Source organism: Gallinula chloropus, assembly GCF_964237585.1.
Source record: "Gallinula chloropus genome assembly, chromosome: 3".
Lineage (NCBI taxonomy): Eukaryota > Metazoa > Chordata > Aves > Gruiformes > Rallidae > Gallinula > Gallinula chloropus.
This window is the reverse complement of record NC_140087.1, coordinates 64,552,635-64,576,716: the sequence shown is the minus strand read 5'-3', so window position 1 is coordinate 64,576,716 and position 24,082 is coordinate 64,552,635. Positions and strand designations below refer to the sequence as shown.

The 24,082-nt window shown below is 41.5% G+C and overlaps 3 protein-coding genes across 3 annotated transcripts in view; 2 read left to right on the top strand and 1 right to left on the bottom strand.

The window, feature by feature from the left end:
* Positions 1 to 5,124, bottom strand: part of IARS2 (isoleucyl-tRNA synthetase 2, mitochondrial) — a 28,705-nt gene extending 23,581 nt beyond the window's left edge. The window contains exons 1-8 of the mRNA XM_084261581.1: positions 4,871 to 5,124; positions 4,212 to 4,334; positions 2,587 to 2,743; positions 1,253 to 1,401; positions 1,118 to 1,167; positions 910 to 1,019; positions 734 to 824; positions 346 to 461 (exon numbers count right to left, since the gene is read on the bottom strand). Coding sequence (XP_084117707.1) covers positions 346 to 461; positions 734 to 824; positions 910 to 1,019; positions 1,118 to 1,167; positions 1,253 to 1,401; positions 2,587 to 2,743; positions 4,212 to 4,334; positions 4,871 to 5,113 — 1,039 coding nt within the window. The 5' untranslated portion in view covers positions 5,114 to 5,124. The remainder of the gene's footprint in view (positions 1 to 345; positions 462 to 733; positions 825 to 909; positions 1,020 to 1,117; positions 1,168 to 1,252; positions 1,402 to 2,586; positions 2,744 to 4,211; positions 4,335 to 4,870) is intronic.
* A 309-nt stretch (positions 5,125 to 5,433) lies between these two features.
* BPNT1 (3'(2'), 5'-bisphosphate nucleotidase 1) lies at positions 5,434 to 16,884 on the top strand. Its single transcript, XM_084261762.1, has 9 exons — positions 5,434 to 5,626; positions 9,941 to 10,065; positions 10,893 to 10,997; positions 11,187 to 11,294; positions 11,797 to 11,845; positions 12,806 to 12,897; positions 13,844 to 14,041; positions 14,878 to 14,983; positions 16,270 to 16,884. Exons 2-9 carry the CDS (start codon positions 9,949 to 9,951, stop codon positions 16,416 to 16,418), a joined length of 924 nt encoding a protein of 307 aa, XP_084117888.1. The 5' UTR covers positions 5,434 to 5,626; positions 9,941 to 9,948; the 3' UTR covers positions 16,419 to 16,884.
* Positions 16,885 to 20,368: 3,484 nt separating this feature from the next.
* EPRS1 (glutamyl-prolyl-tRNA synthetase 1) overlaps positions 20,369 to 24,082 on the top strand; it is a gene marked incomplete at its 5' end in the record, with an annotated part of 43,140 nt that continues 39,426 nt past the window's right edge. The window contains 2 exons of the mRNA XM_084261097.1: positions 20,369 to 20,441; positions 22,274 to 22,358. Of these exons, the coding sequence (XP_084117223.1) occupies positions 20,369 to 20,441; positions 22,274 to 22,358 (158 nt within the window). The remainder of the gene's footprint in view (positions 20,442 to 22,273; positions 22,359 to 24,082) is intronic.

Below are 24,082 nucleotides of genomic sequence, written 5' to 3'. Positions count from 1 at the left end.
TACGTTATCTGCAAATCATGTGATTCAAGTATGTGAGACCATCACCTCCAGGTAATTTTATGATCAGGAGAAACAAGATTATCAAGCAGAGAACTGGGTAATTTCTCCTCTGCCCCTAAAAATGCAGGCGTGAAAAGACACCAACACAACGGTCACAGAAGTCACCATACTCACACCTCCTTTAGATATGTGTATTTCCAGCACTGAATCACCAATAAAGGCAAATTAATAAAGTTCACAAATGACACATTAAATCCCAACTCATGACGCTGAATCAGAAGTCTGTTTTCAGACACCTACTAGCAAATTTCTAGGAAATTTAAGATTAACAAGATTAAAACTTACCTTTACACGTTGATATAACCTCAAACTGTGTATCCAAAACAGCAGCTGTAGATTCCACTCTATCTGCAGCTAGAATGAAGTGTTCACCAGTTGTCATACATTTCACAATTGAGTATCTACAATGCAAACACCATAAAGCTACAAACTGTTGAAACATTCCACCTCTAAAAGAACAGCTAAATACATTTTTAAGATTCAGACATCCAACTCACTCTTAAATCTTCAAAAGATTTAATATAACATCAGGAAGAAGGAATAACTTAAAAAATAAAAAACGCAAAAATTAAACATATTAAGAGAGACAGAACAAAACTGTGGTAGGCCAGAATGTTTTAACTTTGCTGATAAACACTGACACAGATCACTGAATCAAGTGAAAGATACATACGCTGAATCTGGCATGTAGCAAACTGCTTGATTGGCTGGCACAGTCCAAGGTTGCGTGGTCCAGACCAGCACACTAGTGGGGGATGATCCATCTACAGATGTAAATAAGAACTAATTTTGTTATGATTGTAAGTGAAGTACAAGCTATCAGTCTTAAAATCTAGACAGAGGCCATACCTATCATAGAAGCCAGCTTCGGTGGTGCCTTTAACAGGGGAAACTTCATATACACAGAACGACTGACGTGCTGCTCATTGTATTCAAGCTCTGCTTCTGCCAAGGCTGTTCTGGGAAGGTATCAAGCGTACGTTAGCAGAATTGGACATGAAAAGCTATTGATATTCTTGCTAAAATTTTCAAGACAAAACAGTAAGTTGATTCTTACTTTGCTGAAGGAGACCAGAACACAGGTTTATAGTCCTGATAAATGAAACCCTAGAGAGAAAAGGGAGGGAAGGGAAAGAAAATCAGGAGAATTGAAACTCAAGACAAAACACACTTTAACAAAAGTTCAACATACCTTATCATACATTTTGTAGAAGACTCTCAGCTGGTTTGCTTCATACTTTGGATCAAATGTACGGTAGCAGTTAGCCCAATCTGCCATTACACCCCAACGAATGAAGGCGGATTTCTGTTTCTCAATTGCTCGTTCTGCAAATTCTCTGGCTGAAGGGAACAGTTCCATTAAACACAGAGTTCAGGCCACTAAGATCAATATAATACCATTTAAAAGATGCTGCTGACATTTTTTTTTAAAGCCTGAGCTTCTTTGAAACTATGCACCAATTACTAACGTGTATTAAACAGATTACTATGGCTTAAAATGTATCTAGATTTCAGAGAACTATTACATAAAACAACTTCAAAGAGTAAAAAGATCCAGGAGTGGCACTTTTTAACTAATCTAGGGAGACAAAGCACAAGCATCTTTAGAACATAAGCTTTCTTTTTAAGGATGAAAGGGGAAAAAAGTGTATTTAGTTATAAAAAGCAATTTCTCAAAATGCATCCTCAAACAATGTAAACTATGAGTGAAAATTAACCACCTCTGTTGATGCTGATCCAAACTTTTCAGAGCAACATGCATCTCAAAATCAGTTAGCCTGTTTCATTGCTGCAATTTCAAGCTAAGGCAGTTTAAATTGCTCATCACAAATCGTTTTGAAGCTGAATGTTGTCATTTTTTAATACATCTGGTATTTGAAATTATTTTTTCAGAAGGGCCTCCACGTAATGCAGGCTAACTTTGTCTGAAAGGATCACCCCCACAGTTTTGTATCATCATTAAAACCGGTCAATAAATACATCCCTAATTATGATATTGAGCCAAGCAATCCTGATGAACTTTTATCACAGAACCATAGAAAGGATGAGGACGGGGGGACCTCTGGAGGTCATCTGGCCCAAGCCCCTGCTCAAGCAGGGACTCCCAGGTTATGAGCAGCTTATTGTTAGCTCCTCAGCAAATCCAGTCTTCCAAACCCAAAAGGATGCTGATCTGATAAATATCAATTTCATGCTGTTATGCAGTTAGGCAAAGCAGAATTACAAACCCTCTGCCCTACTCCTGTTTTTTTAAAGCCACAGTTAATGCTACATGCTCACTATAGCAACAAATTAAGCCTGTACTCAATTATTCCACTTGGTAAGATCACACTGTACTATTGCTTGGCAAATAACACACAGCCATCCAAGAAAATGTAACCAACAGCTAAGACAAAAGCACCCAATAAAATATAGAATGTATTTTATAACTATGTTTATAAAGAATAAAATTCAAACTATGTTAGTAGGACATACAAATAGGTAAGCCATCTTTTTCTATAAAGATTTTTGCAAGCAGCAGTTTACCTCTTTGTCTAATTTGCATTGGTGAAAGATTTTCAGCTCCTTTGACTTCTGACAATGCCTTCAACTCAATCGGCAATCCATGACAATCCCATCCTGGCACGTAGTGTACTTTATAACCTCTCATCATGTAGAAACGATTAGTGATGTCTTTCAAAATCTGAAAAGACACAAGGGTCAGTTATGGCTTTAGCTCCCCCGTGTGGAGAAATTATTACTAAGAAAATAACTCTAAAACGTTGCATGATACATTTAAGACTGTCCATTTATGATTTTTTTTTCCCCCCTCATCCACCATTTTGCATTTTGGCAGCACCTCAAAGGACCTCTGATCAAAGGATTAAGTGTAACAATGCATTTTGAGAGGAGTGGGTTTCATGGCCCATCCAGCTTTATTGCTGACCCCCATATAATCAGGCCTGGGGAAGTTCGCAGAGACATGTCAGTATGCAGTAACAGGAGAGCAGATGTCTGAGAATGGGAGCTTGTCAGAAATTCCATGAGATAAGAAACTGCAAGAATGTTAACAACTGCCTTGAAAAGGAACAACGTGACTGTGTAGCCTCAACCAATTATGAGCAATAGTGAGACGCATGCAAGGCGGGTGAACGGACCATCTAACCAACAGCAATGTAATGCAACTCGTGTACTGATAGAGAAACCTGTATAAGCTCTGTCTGTGTTTCAATAAACGAGCTCAGCATTTGATCACACTGATCCCAGTCGAGTCTGCAAAACTTCGGCTCTGGCAGATTAAGTATAACTGAAAGATGCTGTAACCAACTTGTAAGACTTGGAGAAAACAAACCCTACTTGCTCTCATTTAAAAGATATTGAGCTGGACCTACAGTATTGGCCTAGTTACACTGGCCTAGCACATTGCTTTTTGATATGAACAATCACCTACCAAAACTTGTAATTTTCAGAAATCCCAGGTTTTAGGACTAGTACCATAGGAAGCTGTGGGTCACATTTAAGTCTTTCCCACGCTGCAGGACATGCAAGGCTGTCACTCTCAGGACTAAATCTAAATGCAGCCAATGTATTTAGGAGTATCATTTTGAAGCTGAAATTGACATTTGTAAAACAATCTACATTTAGCCATGGTGGCTCTGCTGAAGACTCCCAGATAAAACAAAATAAATTCAATATAATGAACTTACAAAGTACCCAAAGGAAAAAAATAATAGCGAGGCCAGCTCAACCATGCCTTATAGTGACATTATTACATAGAGAAATACACGCTCAGCTCCACGTGTCTGCATGTGATACATTTAATATACATATAAACTGCGCAATTAATACTGCTAGAAATTAAGGCTGGACTTTCTCTAAAAAAGAAATAGAAGTTTTCTTTTTACTGAAACATTCAGCCTTGTAAATGAGCACCCAGCGTATAAGGACCACATAGCAGTCTGAGGTATTTATGTCACGCTATGGTATCAATGTCACCAGGGCATCACATGATAGCCACATAACCGTGACATTTGCTTTTTAAAAGCCGCCTCTACCAAAATACTGAACACGCTGAAGTTTTATTGATTTACATGCAAGTGGATAACACACAGCACAGCATGGAAAGTATTTACCACTTTGCAACTGCACAGTATGAATAAGTAAACATTTACTTTATTTAATGCATGGCCAACGTGAGGGTCTCCGTTGGCATAAGGTGGTCCATCATGAAGACAAAATTCCTGCTTTGCTTTCCGTTGCTGCTGCCACAAATAGAGTTCTGAAAAACCACATTTCTGTAAAGACAACAGGAAAACAACTAAATCATCGCAGGTATTCACACTTGCAAGAAGCCTGGATTTTGGCTTCCTAGTAAAATGAGTATTTAAAATACACAAACATAAAAAGCTACCTTTTTAACTCTGTAACAAAAAGGTATAAGTAGCATAAAACTATTTTAAAAGCCCAAGAGGGGCATAGTACTAAGCCCAGCATTCAGTCTGCCTCTGCGCTATCAGGAGTGACGTTACTCCTTCTTCAGACGAAGCCATAACAAACTTGAGAGCATCCCGATTCCAACCAACCAACTAGCTAGTTAACTACCCCGAGAGCTTCACCCTTCCCTGAGGGCTGGCTTGCGACGGCTTGGCCAGGCCCCCGCGAAAGCCCAGACGGACGATTAGGTAACCGCAGCAAAAGGCGGGCCTGGCCGGGGCTGGGGTCGCGCCGCACACCCACGGCAGCGCCGCCGCCGAGGCGGGCCGGGGGAACCCTTCGCCCCTCTCTGTGCACGCAGCCCCCGGGCAAGCTGATCCCCCACCCCGACCGCTACCTGCTGCGTCTCCAGCTCGGTCTCAGGCTGCAGCCGCCCCGGCAGCTGCGCGGGGAAGCGGCTGCGCGGCAGCAACACCGTGTCCCGGTACTGGGAGTCCTGCCGGCTCTCCTCCGCGGGCAGACGACTGTTGGCTTCCGAGGCGGCGGAGCGTGCCCATCCCCAGGAGACCCCCGCCCGGGCCCGCAGCCGGACCTGCGCCCCGGCCCGGGCCAGCGGCGGCGCCCGCCAGGCCCGAAACATCCTCACGGGCTCGTACGACGCACGTTGGGAAAACACTTCCGCCTGCGCTACGGAAAGCGGCGGTACCGTGACGGGCCGCGGGAAGGGACACGCCACGCGGCAATGCGTTTTTCTCCCCTCCGCGGCGGCCTCTCGACAGGCGGGGTTGGGGGACCGCGGAGCGCTTCAGCCCTCCCCGGAGCCGGAAGGAATCGGAGTGTTTCGGCCTTACTTTGCGAAGGCGATACCGTCCACCTGACGCTATCGGGGCGAGCGCTTCCTGAAGAAGCCGGCACAGAGGCCGCAGGGGCGGGCACCGCCCGCAGGCAGGCAGCTAAGCGGCGGGGCTTGGACTTCGGCTTCGCTTGCTTCATCGCCTGGCGCGGGGACCGACAGGAACGGCTCCCGGCGAGCTCAGAGCGCCCCGCACGCCGCTGGTGAACGGTGACGGCGAAGAGGGAGAGGAAGAACATCGGTGGCCCGAGGAGCGCAAGGGACGCGGCCAGCATCAAGGGACAAGCGCGACTGGAGAGGGTGAGTTCGCTGCGTCGGGCGGTGAGAGCGCGTCTCCTGTCACCTGCAGCCACCGCACGGCGCGAGTCAGTGCGTTAAGAGAGCGCTGGGCAGTAACGCGGCTGGTCCGCAGCGCGCCGCGGACCGTGCTAATAACCACAGGGACATCCGGCACAGGATCTGCCTTTTTATTTATCTGATACAAACTCAAGCGGCCTCAAAGCGGTTCAGTAAAACGACGTTAACGCAGCCCTTTCCCACTGGAAGTCTGCAGGTGAACCACAGCGTGACCCGGGCATTATCCCCCTCCGAGCCCCCCCTGCTGCTGCTTGGCACAGACCACTTCCATAAGCTGTGCCGAATGGAAAGCTTTACCTCTTCCTAAATGTGAGCCAGAGCCTGCTGTAAGCAAACAGGGAGCTGTAGTCACCGGGGCTTTGAAGAGGTCAGAGGGAGAAGTCACAGTTTGACACGTAAAGGTGTGCTGCGTGAGATGTCCATTTTCTTCCATCAGCATCATTCAGCCTAGTTTTGATAAATTATTTGTAGCCATCCTGTAATATTTAAACGTTTAACAGTTAAAATGTGTAACAACTACTGGAGAATTAATTTATCTTGTGCTGTGGAAGTATATGTTAGATACTGCCTTCCTCAGAATGTGCCATAAACATATAAACAAAGCAGTTAATTTGTGATCAAAAAGTTAGATTTGAGAAACTTATGACTAACTAGCACACAGGGGTAATTCATCTAACCAGATAGGTCCAACACATTGGAAAACGTGCTATACAGGAGACACAGTCCTGTAAAAGTTTAAGGCACATTTTTCAGTAATAATGCACTTCATTAGTTACTAAATATTGGGGAGAAGGGGGATCTTGAACCTCCCATTTCAGTTTCGCTTAATAAACCTTGTTTTTCATAAGAATGCTCTAAGGTTTGCTTAGAGATTTCAGGTACAAGCTCAGAACAGAAAGTATACTTGATTGCCTTGATGTCCAAGGAAAAAATGCCTAAGCAGCACCTTGAGTCAAGCTTCAAGAATATAAGATAACTATTTCTGTATTGTTTTCTGAGGCTTTTGAAACATAATGCCATCAAGAAATAAATCAAGCCTTTAAATCAAATAAGTTTTAACCTCATTTTACAAAGCAGGATCAAATGTCCAGTAAAAGGTCAGATGAAGAATGAGAAGCTGAGCATAAAATCTTAATTTCCTTTTTCTGAGCTCAGTTCTTTTAACCCCAAACTTCCCATCTAATATGCTAATTTTTCTACTTTTTCTCAAACACTCATATTTTCAGTATGGAGTAAACTGCATTTTTTCCTTCCTCTTAACTTGTTTCACATGTTGGTACATACTTAAAATAGTACACGTCTTCCATGTGTTACAACACACATTTGCTCTGCAACTTTCATTTGGGACCTGCTTCTTGCCACAGGCAACATTTCCAATATTTCCTCTAACCATTGTTACCAGCCCAAGATAGCCCACATACACTTTGGGTATTTTACAGGACTCCAGAGCACTTTGCTCTCACCCATGAGCAGTAAATAATAATTAACATTAGCAACTGTGCTTTTTTAGTCTACTTACACAATCACTCTACTCTTCTGGCTTCAGAGATCTGACTTGAGATACAAATACAGTGTTTCTAAAATGGTGAAAAAGTTCTTAAACCAGCTGGTATTTGGAAATCTCTAAAATTGCATGTTTGCCTTTGCTGTGAACAGGCATGAACTTGAGGTCACATCAATATCATCTACAGTAGCTCGCCTTATCACCTCATTATAGAATCATAGAATCACAGGGGTTGGAAGGGACCTTGAGAGATCATCGGGTCCAACCCCCCTGCCAAAGCAGGCTCCCTAGCTCTTATTGCAGCTCCCTAGCTCATATTGCATGTTACACTTTACTGAGTAGGTCTCTCAAGGAAGAAAGGAAAGGCATTGTATAATGACCTCTTGCCACTTATGCAATACTTGCTGCAAACACTGGCTGTGAGAGAAGCCTAATATATCACCTTTTATGTGGTGATTAACAAGTTCATTTATTAACATAAAAAGCAATAAAGCAATTATCACTGCATTTTAAAGAATATGGCATGGTTATTGATACTTCCTGAGGTAGAGAAAAGCTGAGATGAATAGATGGCCCTTTGCAAAAGTGATAGTTCTACCTGGGAACTGAAGGGATAGTGAAATGCACTAATGCGTTCTGGGGAACACAGAGGACAATCATAGGAAGAATAACAGGATATACAGCATTGAGGGAAGGAAGATGTAAATAGATTTCCGTAAAGAAATCAAGAGAAGTTAAAGCAATACAGAAAGGATGATAAGATTTAGATGAACAGACTTTCACACACAAGTGCGGTGTTTGCAGTATCTTCGTATCATCAGCCTGTTTTATATCCACAATAATGCCATCTACAAAAGCCTACTTTATATTCAAATAAATGAAAATAGTAGGTAAAGTTGCTCTCATCATCCTGTCTGTCAGCCTTAAACTTGAGTCTGGGCACAAACCAATTATAGTTTCCATTCAGGAAAAAATGAACTTACTTCCAAAATGTACAAAAAATGTGGAACTCTGCACACTTCTGCTGTTGCCCTTATCTTAATGCCAAATTTTATTTTGGTGAGGATGTGGAAAATGCTGGGAAATGTTGCTTTTGCAAATTGAAAAGAGTTATTGTTTTTTTTTGCTGATTTGAGAGGTGAAGGACTCAGGCTGCCTCATCATAAATCCTTTGTAGAGGAATTTAGGAAGATAAGGAATTTTTGCTGTTAATTGTGTTAAAAGAATTATGGCACAACCTATCTCCCAATTAGAACACACAGCTCTGTTAGCAGATGCAGATGAAATTTATATCCATATATTGGACAATTATCAGTCTTGAATTGCTTTGGGGCCCCGTCCCAGCAGAGACAGCTCACGGGAAAGATGCTGCTACATAATTAAAACTGAAGCCTGGATGGCGGCTCTGGATTCCTTCAACAAACTTTATGTCCTAATTAAGCTCCACTATTCAGACAACAAACATTTGTCCCAGACAAAAGGAATATTTATAACTTAGTACCCTGGCAGACATGAAAGCACCTAAATTGAGCTCATAAATTTTGAAAAACTTAATCCATAGGGAAACAGGGGAAGGAAACTTTTACTTCACATGTTCTTGTGATACTTACGGTGTTTAATAAATGTTCATCAAATGTTAACAGTTATTATTGATTATTGGAAATGTCAGTTGTCTGAATGTTTTGATTGTAGCTATTGAACTATTGTGCACACACTTTTCATTCCTCTTTGCTTTACCTCTATCCATCACAGAACACCATCTGTAAGATGGCAATGTTGAGCCACGGGGTGATGTGAAGGACTGTGTCCCTCAAAGAATGCCTGTACCAGTGGACATGTGTCTCAACATTGCTGAAATATTGCACCTCTTGCTATTACTGCTATTTGTGATAAACGGGACTTGCTAACAAGATGCTTGTAAAGGATTAAGGAAGACTTGCTAAGAGGATGGTTTGAAGTGGCATATCAGAGGTGACCTCACATAAACAATGTCTCATTTGAACAACTCTAGTGTTTCTAGTGTATTTAGTCCTGAGTGATTAGTGTTCTTGGAATAATTTAAAGCAGACCAAGGACTGATAAGAAGGAAACATCCCAGTTATAGTTGTCCACCTGGAACAATCACAACTACGCCTGTGACAGGGGAAGGAGGTGAAAAGTTCAACCTGATGAAGACTCTGAGCCTTCATCGCTGAGACCCCCGATGACCACCACCATGAGACAGTGCAGAGACACAATTGGGAGGAGTTTATGGAAATCACCTTTTGGAATTCATTTTAATATGAACAGGTTATGAATATGTATAGGTATATGAGGTAACCTAATTATTTCAGATGGGGATATGATATAAAAACGCTACAAACTGACCAAAAGTGTGCCTACTTTGTTAGGTCACCTGCTCCTGCTCTTGCAAGAACGTACAATAAATTACTGATTCACTAATGTGTCTACCTCAAGTCCTTTCTTTAGGACCTTTGGTATTTCTAACAAGGAGAACTAGAGTCACTGTCAGAGGGAGCATGGATATTAGAAAAAGCTTGTTTGAAATAGCTTTATATCCCTGTGTTTATTGATTGCATTTTTTAAAAAGTCAAAGCTGACTTCATTACTACTCCCTGGCAGTGACCCACAGTTTTCCCTTCCTACTCAGCTTAAACTGTATCTGTTTGGAATGTTATGTGAAATATTTTCCTTCTTGTCTTTTCTTGACCAGAGAAATGTGTAATTTCACTGTTTGGTTTTTTTTTTGTCAGGAATCAGTATGGCTTCTCCAGCTCTACTCATGCGTGTGGTTGCCTCTGCATATTCTGTTGCGGAGAAAGCCGCAACAATTGTTAGAAATGTAATGTCTGCAGGAGATCTGGGCATAGTGGAGAAGGTATTACTTTTACTTTATTCCAGTTTCAATTCTCTTATTAATGCTGAGCGTCAAAAGTCATATTTTTGAAAATCAGCAGCTAAGGAAGGAAATAAAATCCTCACCTCTCTGGTACAAGAAATATTCCTTATTAGAGAAGTATGCTATCAGAAATATTTCTTACTGCGGTGCTGTCTCCAGACCTAAGGGGCTCCCCTCCTTTCAGTGAGGAAGATGAAGACTAAGGCAAGAAAGTATTAATAAAATTGTCCACTTCCACTATGTAGCAGGTGATTCACATTTATGAAGAAATTACTGTAACCCACCCGACAACAGAACTGCTCACTATGTAGAAGTTTATACATCATCATAATTTCATTCTTTAAACAAGCTAGACTAATTAGACTTTTAAATCACCTTTTACTAACACTTTCCCTGTATTTCTCCTCTTGCCTAATTTCTCATGTCTCTTCAGTGAGCCTTAAAATATTCATTCTCTCCTGTTAACTTAAATTTAGCTGTTGCTTCTTCCTGTGCTGTATCTGAGTTCATACCATACATACTGTAGTATTTCTACAAATAGGTACTCAGTACAACTGCACCAGTGGAATGTAAACAGTGTTCTAATATCACACCAGTCTATGTACAGGGAAGCTCTGCTTCTTTCGGTCGTTAGCCTGTCTCTCAAGATCACTTCCTAGGTTGATGATTTATCAAATTAGACTTCTTCATTACAAGAAATTTCATTCAGAGTGACATAGGGGCTATTGTACTGAGGTTTTGGGGGATTTTTGTTTTGTTATTGATGGTGTTTTTAAATACACAAATTCCTATCCATCCTTTGACAGACAGGAGCCAATGACTTGCAGACCAAAGCTGACCGACTAGTACAAATGAGCATTTGTGCTTCCCTGGCACGGAAATTTCCCAAGGTGACCATCATAGGAGAAGAAGTACGTACTTTGTTTCATACTAACAATTTAAGTGGCAGTGGAACTTGCTTCAGGGGGTTTTAGGAAATGATCCATTTTAAAACAAAACTAAATAAAAAGTGTATTTGTTTTGTCAAGTAAATTGCAAGCAAGTGCACTTAAGAGGAGTCAGCACCTTTTTTCTAATAATTTTGAGAATCCTTTTGTTAGGAACTGTCCACTAATGAGGTAACTGAGGAATTAATTGAAGATGGTCACTGTGAAGAAATACTGAAGAAAACTTGTCCTGCTCAGTACACAGGAATTAAAGAAGAGGAGGTAATGCAGTAATGGTACACGTGTCTCCATATTTTACACTCTAATCTGCTTACTGATTTTATCTAAAAAAATGTATTAAGAGAGTTATTTCTATGTCGCCAATTTTCTTTTGGTTTAAAAAACTGAAACAGTCATAAGAATCACACTGCCAGAGCTAGAAGTGCTGAATATTCCTGTGTGCAATAATAGGAAATGGAAATTTCCTTCTTACAACTTGCTATTCACATTTACTTGGAAGGAACCTACTTTGGACATAGAGCAATGCCATTTCCATATTCAGTTTAAGATCTCATACCCCTATGCTGAGAAGTTCCAGACAGTTGTTAAGCTTTGTATAGAATACTATTGTAGGCTTCATTCATATCATAATATTAAAAAATAATCTCTATTTCCTTATTACCATAAGGAAATAAAAACACTAAAGTAAATTATATACTTTGCATGTTAACTTACATTATTTGTATTTGTTAATTTTCCTTTATTTTTTATTCTCTTTTTAAAGCTTGTAATATGGGTTGATCCCTTGGATGGAACCAAAGAGTACACTGAAGGTTGGCTTCTCTTCATTCCACTCATTCAAGAAAAATTATAGAAACATAGTTGACTAGCATGTACATGTAAATAGTGGTGTGATGGAAGTCACAATATTGTTTCACAAGGCTGATGTTTTATCTGTACTTCAAATTCTATGGCATTTTTAATTATTCCATTCAGTTCTAACCAGTATTGAATATTCCCAGTGGCTGCTGAGTGCCCACCAGTTTTTATCATTTCAAGGAGCAAAGGGCTGCCTTTGATTGCTGGCAGGTTGCCTTAGGTTTTCATTCAAGTTTACAATTTCACATTTACTTGAGGGACTAAAGCTCCCATTCACGCAGGAACACTGCTCAATTATATTTACATCCTCCTCTTCAAACAACCCAAATACCATAGCTGTATTCGTAGCCCTTTCAAAAAACCTAACTCTTCCCTGAAATCATAGTCCTTCAGTGATGAGAAGAAAGTGCCTTCAGCAAAACCTAGTTTGTGTCCATAGAAATAGAATTTAAAATGAAAGGGGGGGAAAAGAACCTCCAAAACCAGTATGCTGAAACCTCACTTTAGTCTCCTCCTGCATCTTTCACTAGATTAATGTACAATCTTTGAGGTAGATTTATTTTCCTTCCTTTTGGGGAAAGATGTACAATTGTCAACAAATTCCTAGTTTTTAATACCATTAAATAATTCACACAATTACAGAAGAATGTTATATACTATACAGTTGTACCTTTAAACGTGTGTTAATTGTAACATAGTGCTATTAAGAGAATTCTATATGGGTCTTTTTTGCAGACCTCAAGACTAGATGACTAAAAACACTGTATCAGCCTATTGCACCTGAAAATCCTCTTTAGTGTTTAAATTAAGATACCATGCACCATATGAATTTTTTGACTTTTATTGAAGGCTTATTTTTATATATAATTTATCTTTTTTTAAAGCATAACCAGATCCATATTATTTCTGTACAGGTCTCCTTGACCACGTAACAGTTCTGATTGGAATTGCTTATGAAGGCAAAGCAATAGCAGGAGTTATTAATCAGCCATACTACAACTATGAGGTATTAAAAACATTGATTTAAAAGCACTAGGTGGTTTCTACCAGTCACTTCTAAGCCACTTCTAGTTAGCATACTTTCAACTGAAAAGCAGCATGTAGTAGAGTTAACATTGTAATTGTTAACATTGTAATAAAATGGTGGTGTTTTTATTAAATATCCAGAATTTTGAATGTTTTACCGGAACCCTGAAGCTTGTCTAACACACTAACATAGTGTGTATTACATATGTACTGTGCATATTACCACACTACATATAAAGTGCCTATTTTAAAACAAGTACAGCTTGGCATTTTTGCAGTCTTTGCTATAAATTCTTCAGTGAATACATGCAATAGGTGCATTTGTGATGTGTGGTAACTGCCGTAGATCTGCAGCCCTAAATAAACCAAGCATATCTGTTACTGACCACTGTGTTAGAGCGTATCAGGCCACATTTCAGGTGTTAAGTCCAGGATAGCCAACCTACAGGCATTTGCACATGTTGGGAGATTATTTCAGTATCATCTGAGAGGGAGAAAAACTTGTGATGGAGCCTGATTAACTAGGCTTACTAGAATTAAAAGAAAAAGCTCGAGCTGATGTAATGCATATCATCAGCTGATTCTGTGACATGTATGATGAAACATTTAAAAAGTCAAGATATTTTCAGTTACATGTTGTGCCTGAAGTAGAGAATTGTACAAATATTAATTTGTCATTCATTGGAGGCAGGATGTAACACACCCCCACAATATCACAGATAAAAGGGTAAAAGGATATCATTGCCTTAGACAATTTCTCACTCGGGCCCTAGAGTAGCTCTCTTGAAATGCCATTATTTACATATAGAACAGTATTAACATTATACTCCCTGATATGCAAAGATGTCCGTAGGTACTCCTTTCCATTTGTGCTTTAAGTGCTCACTGTGATTAACCATCACCAGACCCATGTACCTTTTTCATAGGCAGGAGCTGGTGCTGTGCTGGGCAGGACAATCTGGGGAGTCCTGGGCATAGGTGCCTTTGGATTTCAGCTTACAGAAGCACCTGCTGGGAAACACATCATCATCACCACCCGTTCTCACAGCAGCACCCTTGTAAATGACTGCATCAGTGCCTTGAACCCAGACAGCATCATCAGAGTTGGAGGAGCAGGAAACAAGGTATGAAAACTCTAAGTCTTTTGTTTTTACTAGCAGGTGGTACTTTTGAAACAAAGAAAAAGATTTTTCAAAGAGATCATTTGCTTACTTGTAGGAGACTTCCTCCTCCTTCCCCAGCACAACTTCTCTTTCTAGCATTCAGTCTGCTATGAGGTAGAGAACTTGGCACTGGTATATCTGTAACAGTAGCCATGCTGGTCATGGTTGAAGTCCAGCTTTTCCAGTATTCTAAGGGAGAAAAAAAGACGTAAGACCAGAATGACTAAATTGGAATTCAATTTAAACACAATTATTAGACATCTCCTCCTGTTTGTGTTAATACAGTTTTTTCCCAGATACCTAACAGCACACATGAAAGGATAAAATTTTAAAAAGTAGAAGCACATAGTGATATTTCCCTTGCATTCTCTGCATACAGGGAATGCTCATTTGCTGCAGTTTTGAAAGCTTAGTTTTGTCATGGTTGCCAAAAAATCAGACCCTTCAATCGCTTCTCCAATGTGTGCAAGGCCAAAATGAAGACAACACGAAGATAGTTTTCACTTAATTTTCATAGTGCTTGCACTAGACGGGAACTCTTGTTTCTGAAACTAAAAGCAGATTTTTTCATCCTATAGACTTATTTATAACAAACAAAAGTAGATCATACAGAATGGTAATACTGTATATACCTTTGTAAATTTTTTTTTTTTGTAATACTGGAAAGAAAATGCTTGGTATTAGTTTTCTGGCTGTAAGTACATAAACTGATCTAATACCTTTTTCCTGGTGTATTTTAAGCCCATTTCTAAATGCCTAGATCCTTTGCAATGATTGCCACTCTCTATTCATAACAGATCATTCAACTTGTAGAAGGCAAGGCATCTGCTTATGTTTTTGCCAGTCCTGGGTGTAAGAAATGGGATACATGTGCACCTGAAGCTATTCTTCATGCTGTGGGAGGTAGGTTAATAGCATTCAGAATTCTAAGGAAAGCAAAACTGCATCAATTTAAAGTTATTGATAACTTTTCATAGAAAAAAATGGAGTTTCAAAAAGATGTCTTTGGAAAGAAAAATTACAGGATGTATTTAAATAGTCACGATTCTCTGGGAGCTTTGAGCCCTTTGAAATCAAAAGTAACTCCAAAGAGGCAGCAATTTATGCTCTGGAAAGCATGATATGATCTTCTTTTGAACTAACAGTAGCTGTCAAAATTCAACAAGCCAAATTCCAAAATTTTGGTTATATTAATATTTTCAAAGCAAATACCTTTTTCTCTGTTGGCTACCATTTCACAGTAAAGTCACACCCTCCTAGTAACTCGGTTATTATTAGTAACATTATATAATACGTGGACATTGAATTTGTTAAAACAAAAATAAGCCAAATTGTGTCATCGTTCCTCAGATGTACAAACTCCAAAATGGAGTTATTCATGTTATTCAGTAAAATCAGTGGTCTTCGGCCAACATAAGCCACTTCACCTTTGAGGGGGTAAGGGAGGTTACAAGAAGTCTCACTGACAAGAATTTAAGCATTACTATACCTTCTCCGCTGCTCACGCTGATAAACCTTTTGCCACCATGTGCAAAAATTGTAGGGTTTGATCTACTAAATTCTGTCAATCAAGGATAACAGTCTTCATAATGACATTTAACTCCTCTGCAGGCTCTAGTGTTGGTAACTGGGATAGCTTTAAACAGGTTAGCTCAGGCACAAAAAAGCAACCAATCTGGGGCAGCTCAGCGCTGCATTTAGCGTCCTTGTGATGTAGGTATCTCGTGGTTAAATTAGCTTGCATAAGGATCTGTGTTGCTCATGTCATTTTTAAAAGCTCATTTAAAACCAGATGGGGTATTCCTCTATTATATTAGGGTTTGTAGTATAGATTTACACTGGCTTTTACTTGAACTGAGGATTTTTCCTTCCTTCTTGTTAATGTCCAATGCATGAACTCCTCAGGAAGCACTTTAATTAGCCATAAGTGAGAGATGCTGTTTTCCTTTTCCTGAAACATAAGGTATTTAATTTTTGCTGAAAGAAAATAGAATCATTAGTTACTTGATTTCAGTCTCTAAAAACCTGTTGCACTTAAACTTGGAGCAAAGATATTTCACATCTGAAGACAGGCATGTATACCCATAAGACCATACTGGGTTTTTTTAGTTATATCACATGTAAAAATAGGTTCTTTCTCTCTCCAACTCCTGTTTGCTGGAATAATTTCTTTTTATTGTTTTTTCCAGGCAAGATCACTGATATCCATGGAAACTCATTTCAGTATAACAAGGAAGTGAAACACATGAATTCAGCTGGGGTACTTGCCACTTTGAGAAATTATGACTATTATGCCAGTCGCATTCCTAATACTGTTAAACAATCCCTTGTGCCTTAAAGCAGTAAATCATCTTCACTTAGCCTGGAAGACTGAGAAAATGAGCTTGGAGAAAAAGAAAGATGACCGAGCATGAAATTTTGTTTTATACAATCTGAACTGAATTCTTACACTAAGGTGTTCAATTACTTGAAAATTACATACAGAATCTTCAGGTTTATGTTGGATCAGATTATTTTGCTGTTTAGCAAACACCAGAACAGTCACATTTCTTCAGTAGTTGTTTTCCATATTTTTTGGGAGTACTTAGTCATTGTATGGTATGATTCTGCTTAATATACTGCTAATCATAACATTATGGTCAAAAAATCATCTTAATATTCAGGGTAGAAAATCATGTTAGGTCATTTGACTGATCTTGCTCAAAGCTTTTTGTTGCATGTAGTCAACAAGAGTTTACTGGGTTAAGGACTAAGAATTTACCTGGATGGATTAGCCCATTTATAAAGTTGACAGTTTTGATTCTTCAAAGTAAATCTTTGAATTTTTCTGTCTGCAATCAGTTTCATGATAGGCAAGTGCTATCTGTGGTGAGATGGGTGTTCTGAGTTTTGCAGGAGCCGGGACACAGTCCAGCTGGGCCTCTGATCTACGGCCACAGCAGTCTTGGAGATCTTTAGGCATCCTGTGTCACTTTTGACAACAAAAATACTAGGACTTGAAAATTTTCACGCTCAAATTTTGAGATAAACAAAGTCCAGGTGCCTTTCTGAGACCCCAAGAACTGAGGAACCTGACACTAGAGCAAGCAGGGGACAAGATCACCTAAAATTAATGTAAAAATAGGAGAGCCTGTTTCAGTCAGATTTCCATAGGTTTGGGAATCAGGAAAGAAGGATTCAACTGCTCAGTCCATTAAACACAAAAGAGAAGTAGTAACAAATTAGATATGGCTAGCTAAAATTGGCAACCTTCAGCAAAACAGATTAAGTCTCCAAGCTGAATTTAAGGTTCTGTAGTGTCTCAGACTGGGGCCGGGGGGGGGGGCGCGCTATGTAATTTGCTTTCTCCAGATTTTGTGACTCAAGTCCCTCAACCACAAATTAAGGAATCTTTCCCTAACAAGGTGACACATACTGAGGCATGCCATGAAGAGATGCCAGTTTCAATGAGTAGCAGGTAGTTGTGCTTTTCTTCCTCCTCTCTGAATGGATAGGAGAGTGGCATGTCAGGTTCTTAGGCTTGGAGTGTCTGGGAACATGCCTGAACTTGGCTGCTTGCTTACATAGAGTACCTAAGTTCTCTGCATGATTTTTCTTTTTCCCTTTACCTCTGCTAACACTACAAATGGTAAAGTAGTCTGCAATGGGCCCTGCATCCATTCCTATTTCCTTTCTGCCCACAAAATTAAGTGCTCTGAGTAACTACACTCTTGGTAACTCAAGCCATTTTTAAAGTAGTACTGAACTTCAAAATACAACTATTGTTTTCCATGCAGAAAAAAAAAAATCAACATTCAATTTTCAACATCATGTTCAAGTTATTTCTGTCTCCTTTCATCACACAAGGTATTTAACTCTTAAGTACACCTTCGATTAGATCCTTTCCTCACAGTAGTGTAATACCTGCATAGTAAATTCATCTTCTTGTGACATCTACAGATAAATTAGCAAGATTATCACCTCACTGTATCATAATTAGCCAGTCCATAATACTATCAGGACACTGGATTAAAGCTGCATATGTAGGAACAACACATACTTACTTCATCCATAGCCTACCTTTCTTCCTCAGGCACATGACTAGTAAGAGCATGCAAGACAGATTCTGCCTGCTTAATTAGAGCTTTCCTCATACTCTGACCCCATAAGTTTAATTATTCCACATACTTGATTGTGACTGATGCTGGAACCACGTAGCAAGTACAAGGTTAATGTGATTTCAGTTATTCACAATTCTCACCTTATGCAGGATTCTTGGATACACACACTTCAGTATTCACTTAAAAGTCTGCATACGCATTTACAAAAGGTACTAAGACAAAACGTAGGATGAGTTGGACAATGCAAAGCCTGCCTTAATAAATCCTTCCATGCAATCATTAAAAAGTTGTCACATATAGAACCCACTGTTAGTGATCTTCATCTACATCCCTATATCCTTCTCCACATCTGAAACTTGCTGTATGTTTGAGTTTCCTCACCATAAGCCCCTTTGATTCTGCTGTGACTTACCTCTGTTCGTCGGGAGCACACATGGCATACACCCGACATGTAAAAGCACTTACATATGGAACCCATCCCCATGCCTACAGAAACTGTAAAGCTGCTAACCCAGGAAACGGTAAGGAAATACAAGATAAGATCCGGTAGCAGGAATCAAGGACAAAAGCCAGCATGTAAGGTGTAGGCAGCCATGGTCTGCACAAACCAGCACCGGTCCCCCAGGTAAGCGTTTGAGAACTCATCTGCTAGCACATTAGGTGCTGTAGCACCAGCTATAAAACACACTTGGGGGGCAGAGCATCACTGCATTGCCCTTGCCACGTGAACTTGAGTTTGTCTTCTGCGAAGAAAGGCTGACACAGCGTTCCTCTAACTCATTCCGAAACGGCTTCAACCCACTACCGAGGCAACGCGCTCGCGAGGAGCGTAACAGGCAGCACGCTGCGAGGAGACGGATTAAACCGCTGCTCTCAAACGCGCCGGCGCCGCGCTGGGGCCCGTGTGCATCGTTACGGATAGGAAGGGGAGGAACCGCTTGTACCATCGCGTACAGAAAAGCGAGTGGAGCCAGCCTAGGGCTACCACCAGACCTCCACGTCAGGAGCACGTACCGTTAACTCACTCCCGCAACGCTCCCGGCACGGCTCTGCCTCACCGCCGGAGCTGCGGTGCGAGGAGAAGCGCCCGCCCTCGGGCTGACCCCACCACCCCCGGACTGGGCAGCCTCCACGCTGCCGCCAGCCTCTACCGAGCGCCCGTAGCGGTGCGTGACCCAGGGCGGGCGGGCACCGCGCCGGCCAGGAGAGCCCAGCGTATGGCCTCTGAGCCGCCTCCCGACCGGCTCCAACATCACAGCTACCACCACCTTCCCCTCCCGACAGGCTTCGGGCCGCAACCGCGACGCGGTGGCTACAGCCAAGCGCCGCCAAAACCACCACTCAGCACTGAAATAGAAACACGCCCTCTGCCTCATCGCTCTTATAGCTCCCTTGCCGGAAGTGACGAACGCGCCCCGCCCCGCGGCGGTGGGCGGAGCCAAGGCGGGCTCTACCGAGCCGGCCTTTAAGGAGCTGGCGCCGCTGCGTGCTCCACCCCGTCCTTTCTGTTGGCTGTGCGGTGGCTATGGCGGCGTTGAGACTCACCGTCAACGTGGGGAGCCCCCCGCTCGGTAAGCGCGGCCCGAGCCTTGCTCTTCCGCCCCTTCCTCGTTCCCTGGCGGGGCGCTGTCCCTTCCGTGCCCGCACGTTCACGGGGCGCTCGGCCGCCGTGTTGCGTCATGTGGCGCCGCGAGCTGCTTTTCCCCGCGTGCGGGCACGGGCGAGGCGCGCGCGGCAGGCCTGCGTCCTTCCTTCGCTCTGCGGCCCGGATGGCTGAGGCGCCGGTGGGCCCCTGGGGTGCGGGGCGACCCTCCCCTCCCCCGCCCCGCGTTAAAGGAGACGGTGGAGACCGTCCGCGGCGGGTCGGCCCCTGCTGGAGGGGACCACGTCACCGCTGATGGCTGCTCCCACGGGGTCCCGCTGGCATTTGAGGCGCTGAGGGGGCACCGGCCCGGCAGCCCGCCCGCTCCTGCTGGCCTCGGCTCGGTGCTGGGCCACGCCGCGTCTGCCCAGTCTCAGTCTGCGGGGATCGGGCAGAGCTGGTCCTGCCGCCCTTACGTGTCAAGCAGCCCTTGGGCAGTGGTGACAGCTGCCGGCAGCTAGCGTGGTGTGCGCTAGAGAAACCGAGTCACGGCCAGACCGCTTGAGTGACTTAGTACGCTGAGGCGAAGCTTTCAGGGCAGCCCCGATGAAAGCTGCTTGTTTGCGAGCTCGGTGTGACTGCCGGTGTGTTTCGGTTTCAGTTCTAATCAGCTGCTCCGGTTCGGCTCGCCTGGGGGGCTGGTTCAGAGTTGCGCTGCAGTATCACGCTTTCGCAGCTGACTGTTGTCCTTCGATGTTACTTTGCCTTGAGAAATAACTTTGTCATCTGGAAGCAGCCTCTTATATGTGTTCAATACCTCTTCTCTGTTTTATTGCAAGTATTTGCAGTGCATTTACTTCTCCTCCTTCATCTTGATTTGATTGCTTTCTCATGCTGCTACTCCCAAATGCATTTTAGAGTGGAATGCAACTTGCATGACTGCTGATGTTAGATATAATATCATGAGCTTTAAGTAACATTTCTCCTCATGCTTGTGTATATTGATTTGCTAGGAAAGGTATGATACAGCATGAGCTATGATTAACATGGGCTCAGGGGCTTTGAAGGATTTTTTTTTTCCTTGTGATAGCTGATGAGTAGCTCTAGAGATTTAATTAAGGAGGTTGCATGATTATGTCAGAAGTATTGCATATTAGAGATGAAAACACTTTAGTAAATCTTTCTTTTAAGACAAGTGCACTCATCCTACTCATTCCTGCTTCATACTATTCATCATGGCTGTGCGCTGGGAAAAGTGCGGTAGCTGTTAATGTCATTAGTGTTAACTACATAGCTTGGTATGCATGACACTTGTTGTCAAAGCCTTTCCATGCATGTTATTAAAATACTTACATGTCTTCAACAAACTCGTTGTGTAAGCAGTGTCATACTGACTTTCACAGCTGAGGGATGGGAAGAACCTTGACTTACAGCTGATAAAAGCTTAATGCCAGAAAAAGGGCTTGCACCTGAGCGTTGTGAAAGCTAGGGAATTCCTAGCTCCAGTGCTTTGTATTTAGGCCAGTGTACTAGTAGCTTACAATATCATCTGCCTTGGGTGGTCTGCATTATTCTAGGGAATATAAAGTGCACAGTACAGTATGAAGGCAGTAACAGGTTAGATGCCTTTCATGACCAAAACCTTTGGCTCGTTTTAATTAATGCTTGTGTATGCAGAAGGTTCCTGTCTTTGTATGAGCTTCTGTTCTGAGCAAGAGAACACAAATTCCTGTAACTTGGGTGCAGCAGGCTGATCCTGGATCACAGCCAATCTAGAAATAGAGCCAAGTTAGTTCCTTGCTTTGTTTGAGCTACTGTGTCATGCTCTAGAGATGAAGATCAGAGCAGCTTTGCATCAAGCTCCTCTGAATATGGGCAGAGCTGTCTTTCAGTTCGTGATTTAGCCAAAAAAGTTCAAAACTTATTTTATTTCCAGAGACCACCATTTACTATGACTGGTGAACTATTTACTCTGATGCTTCACCAACTGTATATAAGTTTCCCTGTATTTTAACCCAGGTAGGGTTTCTTAGTTTTGAATGGCTCATCTTTTCATAAACATTAAGTCAGGCTAAACATAGTCTCATCCTTGTTCAGAAAATAGTGGTATATTCAGTAATTGATCTCTCTTGACGCGTGTATCAGGACTGGGATGAAGTATGCTGCTGTAATGTTTGATAATCAAAAGCAATTTAATTATATTCTCTGTATTGGGGGACAGAACTAATTTTTACAACATCAGTAGGAAGCAAAATGTGTGTTGTTGCTGACACTTGCTGAGCTCACTGCAGATTACTGAATGCTGGGCATTATTAATTTGAAGCTGCAAGGATTGCCAGGAATAAGAAGCCTCTTGCATATGAGATTGAACATTGATTTCTTTCCTGGGCAATCTTACTTCAAGGAGCCAGTTCAGTCACCTGGTCCTGTTTGCAAAGAAATGTGACTCTTTTGTTGCTATTATGAAAAATACCTTTCCTGTTCAGTATCTTTTTCTCTTGCTTTTTAAAGGAGCTCTGCTGACAGTGGAGCATGTGAAGAATAATGTTGAAATATTACTGGAAGAAGGCAAAGAAACCGTCCTCCGTGTGTCCGAGTAAGTGACTTTGCATCTCTCCTCCTAGCCTTGGGTCAGCAGTTTTAAACATCACATGGTTGTAACATTGACAGTAACCTTTTCAGGTAGGAGGAAGAGAAGAATAGAGTTTTGTTCATTGTCACATTACTGAGGTCTCCTTTCACTGCAAACAGAACGTTTACAATATATTCTAAACCCCATCTTTATGGAAAAAAAGAGCCTTGGTATGCTTATTTGCCTGCACTTGGGTGTAAACGTTTATGCTGTACTAGTCACTTTACGTGTTTGCCTTTGTGAGGTGCCATGGATTATCAGAAGCAAGGCTGGTTTATGTTAGCCAAGATTGGTATACAAGGTTCCTTGGAATTTTATGTAAGCGGTGGAGTGAATTTTGGAGGTTTATATGGCATTATTTTGGGTTCACTGCTGCACACAGGTGAAGGCATGATGTTATCACACAAAAGTGCTAATTAACCATGCCATGGTACCCATTGTATCTGTGTGCATCCTTTAAAAAGAGTCTTAGCAATTTGTAGAAATCTATTATCTGTTCTTCTAAAATCACCCTGCCCTTGCATATTTTGACCCTTAGACACTGCAGTCCTAACTTAAAAGTATATTAACCCTATGACAAGTTTGGGATTAGTGATTTAAGTGTAGTCTTTGAATGCTGATTGTTTTTTGAAGGGACAGGGAAAAAACACTCTGCATGGACTTGCTGACGACCTCATATTTTGTGAGCTGTTTCAGTAAGAAGCTGTTAAAGCCACCAGTGCATCATAAATTGGTTTCCGCATGTCTGTGGAATGGTTCTGAAACAACATGGTATTTTTGTGTTGTGTTGCAGAGATCCTGGCTTGATGCTCATAAATTAACACTGACAGCTTTCCCACTGTCTTTCAACCTCAGGGAAAGAGCTCGTGACTATGTACATATTTTTGCAAAATATCAAGCACAGGATGATTCACGGTCTTCAGTCATAATGATTGTTTTATAGGTTGTAAATACTGCTTTCTGTTTAAAATGTTGGACTTGGACTCAGATATGAGTTCGTTCTTTACTGTAATCTCTGATTTTGCCTGTTGCCTTTTGCTGTGCCTAGTGATTTGTGGTTTTGAACTGAAGCAAATGTGACAGATTCTATTGGGACTTGCTGGTACAGCATTAGTAATTTTCAGTGTGTGTTATGCACATACAGGATACAGCATGCATAGCAGAGGGATAGATTTTTAGTTGCAGGACAGTTTTCCACTTGAGTAATCTTAGTCAGGATTTGGTTTCATTGTAATTTCTCACTTTAGGTGGTGTATGTACCTATATACCAAAATGTACACGTGCACACATTTGTTCCTGTGACACATGGAGATGATCTGGGACTAATATAAATTTTTATATTCAGCTTTTAAATAATGTTTTGCTAAGTTTTATATTACTATCCATTCTTCCCACTGCATTGCAAAGCCCACTTATTTTAGCTGTAGTGTAGATTGTCAGAAGCATAAAGGGAAAGCTTTCCTTCTGCACTTTGTCCACGTGTGCATAATGTCTATAGAGTCATGGTCCCATCAGATGGGATTTTTTTTTTTGCATCAGTGTCCTCTCGTCCTTGGCATGGGATTTTAAGATGTTATTCCAAACCTCAATATTGCATTAATTTTGTCTTGCTCATTTGTACAATCATTTTAAGAATTGATTCTTTATTTTAAAAGTCTGTTAAAAGTGTATCTGTAACTTGAGAAGCA

What these genes read in the sequence shown, in the direction of transcription:
- BPNT1 (XM_084261762.1), top strand. Translation starts at nt 9,949, where the DNA reads ATGGCTTCTCCAGCTCTACTCATGCGTGTGGTTGCCTCTGCATATTCT. An exon ending in AACCAAAGAGTACACTGAAG is followed by an intron (nt 11,846 to 12,805) that starts GTTGGCTTCTCT and finishes ATTTCTGTACAG; the next exon opens with GTCTCCTTGACCACGTAACA. An exon ending in AGCCATACTACAACTATGAG is followed by an intron (nt 12,898 to 13,843) that starts GTATTAAAAACA and finishes CCTTTTTCATAG; the next exon opens with GCAGGAGCTGGTGCTGTGCT.